General features: G+C 41.3%; 1 protein-coding gene across 1 annotated transcript; it reads right to left on the minus strand.

The window, feature by feature from the left end:
* Nucleotides 1–8,506, minus strand: LOC117960938. Its single transcript, XM_034899260.1, has 6 exons — nucleotides 8,047–8,506; nucleotides 6,728–6,837; nucleotides 5,503–5,629; nucleotides 2,747–2,875; nucleotides 1,861–2,434; nucleotides 1–549 (listed from the first exon to the last, which is right to left on the minus strand). Exons 1-6 carry the CDS (start codon nucleotides 8,380–8,382, stop codon nucleotides 83–85), a joined length of 1,743 nt encoding a protein of 580 aa, XP_034755151.1. The 5' UTR covers nucleotides 8,383–8,506; the 3' UTR covers nucleotides 1–82.

Genomic DNA, 8,506 nt, shown 5'->3' on the forward strand with positions numbered 1-8,506 from the left:
ATTTGGTTTCAGGCTTGCTAAGGTTTATTTATTTATAGCTTTATTTATGAATGATTTCCATACATGTATCCTTGAGAGCATGTTATTTTCTGTTATTCTCGACTATGACATTGCTCTGTGACAGCTGCTCCTCCTCTCCTCTGCCTGTTTCTGCTCTAATAGTATCTTCTCCTTCCCGCTGCCCTGGGCTGCCTCCTCCTTTACAACCCTGGCAATCTGCTTTGCTGAAAGTCAGCTGTGAGTGGTGACACACAGTGGACTGCTTCTCAGAATGAGCATGGCTCTGTGCTGGGCCTGTCTTCATCACTGGCTTCCTCAGGTTCTGCTCTTCTGCCTCTCCCTCTGTGCTTGCCTTTCTCTCTGTTTTCCTCCTCTCTCTACTTGTGTTTTGCACTTCTCTCTTGTTTTCTTCTTTGCTATTCACTTCCTCTTTGGTCTCCTGCACATGGGGCTGGCCCATCCTCTCTGCCAGCTTTCTCAGATCCTGCTCCTCGTCCATGGAGCTCAGTGAGGGAAGCGTTGAGGTGTCTGGTCTCTTATTCTCTAGGTCTGTGAAAATCAGAGTTTCACATTTATTCTGCAGGTGAGTTTTCATTTGCTAAGGCAAAGAACAGAAGAAAAGGAAAAGATGTCCTTCATTTGAAGTGCATAAAGTTGTCTTCTAGAAAGTTAGAAAGAGAGTAAGTTATGTAGCAACATAATGACAATTGGGGGGAAATGTAATAATAGATGGACATGTTGCCATAAAGTGTACAGTGTACTGAGTTTCTCTGGTTTTCTCTCTTTTATCCATTAACTCTTACATTATTATAAAATGACATATACTGTGATAAAGGGTTTTTTCCCACCAATAGAATGGCCTCCTTATTTAGAAGTATATGAGAAAATTACCCTACTACTCATTTGATTTTACCTCAGTCAACATTTTCATAATGAGTTTATGGTCTCAATCGCTACTTTCCAGTCTTCTTCAATTTAGCATATTGTTCATTTAGTAAATTATGGTCCTATTTATTTCAAAACAGACAATAAAGCAGGAGATGCTTTAGAGCATATCTTCACACTGACCACCAAAAAGGACAGTTTAGCAATGCTAACTATGGCAGTGTGCATATTAAAATAGGTTGTTCAGCCAACCAATCTAGCAAGCTAGCTACGGCTGTCGTTAGCTGGTAACTTTTGGGAACGTGAAGATTTTGATAACTGGTACATGCAGATGAATGGCAACTGTACCCGAAGGTCTGTGTTCTCCACTGGATGACTTGCTTCAGTTGAAAAAAGGCAACTTGTGCAACTTTCCCTCTTTAGCGTTTAGCTTGTCACAACGCAACCACAAACAACACTGGCTTGGCCATATCATCCTACCCAGCAACTGTCACATCCAGTTGCTAAAAACCAAGATGGCAACGCGTGTATCGCCAAACTCAAGGCTGTCAGTCAAACTCTGTCACTGCCCAATGTGAGGAGAGTGCAGATGCTCAGGTTTAAACGGTTTACGGCAACACGTGTCATATTGAAATTTGTGAAACCCATAAAATACTAAATGTTTCTCGTTACAAACAACAACAGAAGATGGAAATCATTTCAAAAACTTTTATCTATCTGTGATGGTTTGATTGCTAACGTTAGCTCAAAAGAACTGATAGCCTTTGATGTGTTTGATGCAAACTTGTAGCCAGCAGTGAAGCAACTTGGTTGAGTAGGTCCATTTTTACTGTATTGACATTACAGAAAACTCGCCTTAGCATCTTGTCGCAGAGTGACGCATGCGCAACTCAAATCTGCCCTCGACTCACATTAGGGAGTAACAGCCTAAAAAATGGCAGTTCAGTCTGCAGTGTGTGTGTGTGTGTGTGTTACCTGCTACAGTTTGCTGCTGTGTCCAGGCAGAAGGTTTGTCTGTGGGCTGAGGCTCTCCAAGTTTCAGACTCTGCTCTGCTTTGGATCCGGCTCTTGGTGGGATGTGCAGGGACATTTCTTGAGGACCACTGAGCTCACAAGCAACTCTGCTTCCATCAGTTTTACTGAGGCTGCTGCTGCTAATGGTGTCTCCTGGGCTGGTGGTCCCACCACTGTTCCTGTCAATACAACCACTGCCTTTGCCATCGTCACCAAACACTTCATCGGCTTTGCTGCCATCATTTTTGCTGCAGATAGTTTTAGCAGCAGCAACTTTGGTGTCTTTAATGCAATCTCTTTCGGCGAGGTCAGTAGCTTTACTATCATCACTGTAATTAGTATGGGCATCTTTACTGCTGCTCTTGCTGCTGTTTGCTCGTTGAGGTTCGTCCATTTGCACAGGGCGGCCCCTGAAGACCAGGTCAGGGTAGGTCATCTGCATCTCCATTATGGACTGGTCTACGCTGATGAAATGGCAGTGTCGAGGCTTGGGCTGTGGTTTCACTGCAAGTCTGGTGTCCAAATCCGGACGTACCTGGAGATATAAACAGAGCCGAGTTCAGTAGAGTGCAGCCGGTTTGTTAAAGTTGGGTACTTAGTTTGTCATGTCATCCTGTCTTTTGCAGTATATAATTGATATCTAAAGCATACACCTGAATCCTAATGGATTTTCAAAGGTAAAGCAGTGTAGTGTTTCTCATTTTATGCTGCTTTGTTGATATTATGAGTAGCTGAATAGTAGCTGAATGTAGATGAATAGTTGCTCCATTACAGTTATCATAGTTTTTATGGCTGATGTTGAAACATCAGCTTTTCTTTCTTTCTCGACACAGTCAACCTGTCTTACCTCTTTTCTATCTTCCTTCTTCTTCTCCTCCTTCTCCTCCTCTTCCTTCTGGCCTATCGTTGTCTTCTTGTCTGTGGTTTCCTCTATTTTTGTAGGCCCCACTCTCCTCTGGAGGACCTCCAGCCACTCCTGCAGAGTAAGATCACAACTGTCACGTCAAAGCCATGACGTGAAAGTTGTGTGTGACCTTTGACCCTGTCATATGGCTACCATTCATTTGAATATACAGTATGAACAGTGTTGGGTGGAGAGCATAGTCAGTATCACTATCATTCTGTTACTTTGGAATTCCATGGTACTAAGCCACACTCATACTATGTACTCAATCATTGTTCAAAGCACATGTATTCCTTTTCTGAGAGTCATAGCTTTACATGGATTTAGCTCACTGCAGCCAGAAAATATGTCTTCCTTTGATTCTGTCTTTAAAACTCACTGTGTATAGGTCCTGTCAAAGAATATGCCCAACATGACACACTTAAATTTTGATTGGCTAAAGAATATGACAAAATCAACAATATTGTCCCTTTTTGCTTAAACAGCAGAGACATTTACTCGGAATTCTGAAGGCCTCAGAGTAGAATTTTCACCCGGAAACAGCACAGAGGGGAAATATATAAAATATACTCATAAATACTAATATATAAAATACAATTTTCAGATTCTGACAATCTCTTGGCCAGCAGAGATGGCCTTCAGACGTGGAAAACCGGAAACCCTAACTGCACCTGTTTAAATCAGGATTGTTAAATTTTCCAAATCATTTTCCATACCAAAACGTAGGCCATCAGAATCATTTGAAAGGTTCTATTATCTCATAGGAATAGATCACCCCTTTATTGGAGAAGGAAACACTGGAGGACTTTTATCTCTGTGGCATATTAAAATCCTTAGAAGATGTGGTACAGCAATGTGGAATCCCTAGGTCCCTAGGTTATTTTGATAGTTGCTAGATGTTAGTCATCTATAATTGGTGAGTTTTGGATCCAGTTCTTCAGCCCCAAGGGCACCAGAATCTTTAGAAAAGGTGTTTTTAAAATATGGAAAAGGTCACAAAGCATCTGGGTCTTATTCAATGCTTATGCAGAACTTGGGGAGGGAGTGTGGACAGCACTCGAAAATGATCGGAGTATTACACTGAACGATGAGGAGGGGGACAGAATCTGTAGGAATATTAAAACTGTGTCATGCGATGTGACGGTGAGGCTTGCATCGCTTCTAATGGACTCCCTCCAGATTGTTTACAATTGGTCTTAAAACACACCAAATTGTAGGAAATGTAAGACAAAGGAACAATTACTTCATGTCCCATTGTCCTATGATAAGGCCCAGGAATTCTGGACCATGATACATGACAACCTATGCCAGATTGTAGGGACCCAGGGTCCATTCAGCCCAAGATTATTTACTCTAGGAGATGGGTCAATACTAAGGCCATGAGAAGCTTGGTCCAGTCTAGTCTCAATCCAAGAGTGGGCTTATAAAATGGCTTTGTTTTCTGACTTCCTGCTCTTTGTCCTCCTTCCCGCCTGTGTAATTACCTGTAACGCCCCTATGTGTAGCACCCGCCTCTCATTGTCCCCCTGTCTTGTGTATTTCAGTTTGGTCTCACCCTTACTCTTGTGCGAGATCGTCTGTTTTCCTTGTTTGGATCCTTCAAGCGTTTTTCCCTGTTTCCAGTGTTCCTGATTTCCTGAGTTCCTGTGTTCTTGAATGCTTGTTGTTACTTGGACACTGTTACCTGAAAGTTTTATTAACGCTCTGATAAAACCATTCATCTCATATGCAACCTCTTCCCATTAATGCATGTTACTAACTAAACTTCTTCCCTTTCCCAAAGTCTTGTGCGCTCTCGTCCCCTAAGTTTTGTGCTCTCTCGCCCCTCTACTCTCTCCTCCAATTGCTTCCTGCAGGTGATTCTGGCTCTGGAGCTGTGGAGTCTGGATCTGTAGTTAAAGTCACCTGCTACCTCCATGTTCCTGCTCGACACCTTCTGCTGCAATTCTCCATGTCTCTCTCCCTCTCTCTCTCTCTCTCTCTCTGTCTAGGTGTGTCTCTTTCTCTAACCCCCAACCTGTGTAGGGCAGATGACTGCCCACCAGCTCAAGGTTTCTGCCTCTTAAAGGAAGTTTTTCCTTGCCTCTGTTGCCTAGTGCTTGCTCTTGGTTGGAACTGTTGGGTTTCTGTAAATAACATCACAGAGTACGGTCTAGACCTGCTCTTTTATGAAAAGCGCAATGAGATAACTGTTGTTGTGATTTGGCGCTATATAAATAAAATTGAAATGAATAAATTGAATCTTCTACATACCTGAGTTTTGCATTTGTGGGTCCATTTCCTGGTGTGCGTGATAATGGCTAGGGTGGCGGCATTTAAAAAAATGTCAAAGAAACAGTTTGCCGGATTGGAAGTATATACAAGAAGTACCTTAACGTTCTTGAGGGCTCCTAAGAAGTTTTGTGCTGGGGTGAGACTTGTATGATGGACTTATTGTTTTGTCATTTAGACATGTGTTTATTTGGTTTATTGTTTGTTTTGTTACTATTTTGTTAAATGGTCATTGTATGTATATGTAATACAAATGTATTTGTCCATGTTTCCAGTTGTAGGCTGTTTTGTATATTGTTGAAATATAAGAAAATGTTAATCACAAAAAAATCACATTGAAATTCCAACAGGGACTTTCAGAAACCAATATTCTACATACTTCATAATATAGCAAATAAGAAATATGGTTAGATGGTTTCTGATCTTACCTGTGGTCCCACCTGATCCTTCTCCAGGAGCTCCAGGAGATGGTAACATTCCACCCTGGCTAACAGCATCTCAAAGCCCAGCAGCATGGCTCTGTCTGGGTTAGCATCCTCACTGAGTCTGTATTCACTGAAATACATCAAAACGTTAGAGGATAACTGAAGAGAACAAGACTATAAGTGATGAGAAGAGCCCCCCCCACACACACACACACACACACACACACACACAAGCACACATGTTCTACCAACTAACTATTGACATTTTAAAACTCAACACAGCTCAGTTAAGTTTTCAAATTTGAGATTTTGTGTTATCATTGGGTGCTTGAAAAAATTAAGAAGTGTATCTATGTATACTATAAAATATTATTGAAAACATTCACATGATATGAAGTCCTGGGTTTGCACATATTTTAAAATTAAGAGATTTTCATTTTTTACTAACAAATTCAAGAGGGAACATATTAACATTTGAGACTTACAGTATTATCTCTTAGCTGCCATTTCTTGACATGCTTAGCCATAGAAATTTTAGGTCTATCTCAGATAACACTTTCTTAAAAGTGTGTCACTATTTAAAAGTATGTGTGTGTGTTGTATGTTTCTCCTGGCTTTAATACACTAAAGCAGCTGTAAGAACAGCCCTGATCACTTGTTGTCTAAAGCATTTATTAGGCCTGCATGATTCAGGGAAATATATGAATCACGATTTTTTAACTTGATATCTATATAACTTGAATTGATATCACGATTGTCTGCCGCGATTTGTTTCTCACGAAGTGCAATGTTTATTGCACACATGAACCATGACAAAACAAAAACAAATTGGCAGAACCAAACTGATTTTTTTGACCTATAGCACATTGCGCCTCCCCACAAGCCTGTAAACATGGCTTCAATGAAGAGAAGGGAGAGCATTGCAGCACTTTAAAACATTTTCATAGTCTTCATTTCATAGTCTGTTTAGATAGATAGATAGATAGATAGATAGATAGATAGATAGATACAGTAGATAGATACTTTATTTATCCAGAAGGAACGTAGTAGAAGAAAGTAGTAGCGTTTGTGATGCAGTCGGCTCGTACAATGAAATGAGAATCAAAGTCATAAGTGAAAAATGTAAACATAAAAAAACATCAGGGTGAATCGAGATCACGTTTCATAACGATTAATCATGCAGGCCTAGCATTTCTTGTTACTCATTCTGGATCTCCTCGTTCCCTACCTTTGTGGAGAGTCCGCATGGGGCAGGTACCCAATAGTGGCCAGGACCGACTGAATGGTAGAACTGCTCAGAACTGGCAGGAGACAGTAAACAAATGGACCTGTAAAAGTCTGAAAGAGAAAGAGAGAAACAGAAAAAGATTTTATTAATCACTAAATAAAGAAACGGTAATTTGTCAAGGATCTTTTAATTTGGACATTAAACATTTGTGACCAAGATATGTAGTGAGTTGGACATTTTATAGTTGAAAAATAAACTTATCAATGCTCTCTGGTGGACAGTAGACACATTAGCCTTGCATAACCAGCTCTATCGGCCCAGCTCTTTGGAGTCAAGTCTGACATCACCACACATACATTCAAAGATAGTAGAAAAAATCTTTTTAGGTTGTTTGCATTTCTTTAAACCAATCACAATCATTTTGGGCAACGCTAAGCTCTGAACGCAGCCATGGTGGCTCTCCAGTATTTGGTGGAACTGACCGTTGTCTGAGAGTGCCATGGACAAACAGTTCCCTCCATGCTGCCTAATGCCTCCGTACTGTAATCCAGTTTGTTCTGTTTGCTGTGGACGTGGAGACACTCACTGAGATAAAGAAAGTTTGAGACATGAAAAGGATGGATCCTTTTCATAATGTTGTCAAATACTTGTAATAATAATCTGAGCCTGGCTGTCAGTGTAAAAACAGACCTTTCAGTGAATGGAAATTAAAGGTGCACATGCCCTGAGCCTGTATTGCAACTGTCTTGCTCAAAACTGGACTTCTTTCAAAAACTTTTCTTCCCAATAGTCACTTAGACACAAAAAATGGGAAAATAGGGTCCAGGTTGAAAAATACCAAAGGTACCCTTTAATATGGGACCCAGACAGTTCATTTGTGCTCTGGGCCCCCTAACGAATTAATCTGGCCAGGCATTATTTTGACTTTCTCTGTTGTCTACAATTAGCCTATAATTTGTTTATTTATCCAACACTTGGGGGTGTTGTAGCTAATGAAATGGGAGCATCTCTTGGCTTTTTAACTGTCTTACTTGAAATGCCAGATTTTTAAAGGAAGCTTTCTTTTAATGCAGAAACACCACAGGTTTAATTGCAGCACTTAATTTTTATAAAACAGTTGTCCAGTATTAACTTCAGTATTGTGACCATATTGTTCCAAAACGGAAATAAATAGCCAACAGAGAGCACTAAACTTTGACCCAAAGTAGCACACGTCTTTTGAATTCCACACATGGCATGACATAGCCTAATTACCTAGGTTACCTGAAAAGGAGTGGCTTAAGAAAGAAATAAAGAAAGAAGGATAGAAAGAAAGAAACCTTAAGTGTCTTGATTTCCTTCTTCCAGGGTTGAAGGAAGAGATTGACGCAGAGAGTTTCCAGCAGGTCGGTGGCTTTGATGAAAGCAGCCAGATGTTCCCTGGAGCCGGTGCGCAGAGATTTACAGTCGTGCCGTACAGCCTGGTAGAAAGGGAACAGGGTGAAGGAGCCTGTGGGTTCTGGTTCAGTCTGAAGGAACTGAGCCGCCTTCTCCAGCAGGCAGGCGTCGCGGCACGGCCGAACCTCTGGACACAGCTGGAGGTAGTTCACGTAGTCCTCATAGAGCTCCTGGCGGGAGACCTTGGCCTGTTCTTCTGTTCTGCTACCGTTCTTCATGACTGTCACACACACAAACTACCAGCTAGAAGGAGGAAGTCCCTTATAGGCCGATAGCCGTCAAACAACCTGACAAGGAAGTGAAAGTAAGAGCAGCGTTCTTTGACACCACAGGCCCATCTCT

Source organism: Etheostoma cragini, chromosome 17 (assembly GCF_013103735.1).
Source record: "Etheostoma cragini isolate CJK2018 chromosome 17, CSU_Ecrag_1.0, whole genome shotgun sequence".
Lineage (NCBI taxonomy): Eukaryota > Metazoa > Chordata > Actinopteri > Perciformes > Percidae > Etheostoma > Etheostoma cragini.

What these genes read in the sequence shown, in the direction of transcription:
- LOC117960938 (XM_034899260.1), bottom strand. Translation starts at nt 8,382, where the DNA reads ATGAAGAACGGTAGCAGAACAGAAGAACAGGCCAAGGTCTCCCGCCAG. An exon ending in AGGAAATCAAGACACTTAAG is followed by an intron (nt 6,838 to 8,046) that starts GTTTCTTTCTTT and finishes TTTCTCTTTCAG; the next exon opens with ACTTTTACAGGTCCATTTGT. An exon ending in AGGATCAGGTGGGACCACAG is followed by an intron (nt 2,876 to 5,502) that starts GTAAGATCAGAA and finishes CTTACTCTGCAG; the next exon opens with GAGTGGCTGGAGGTCCTCCA.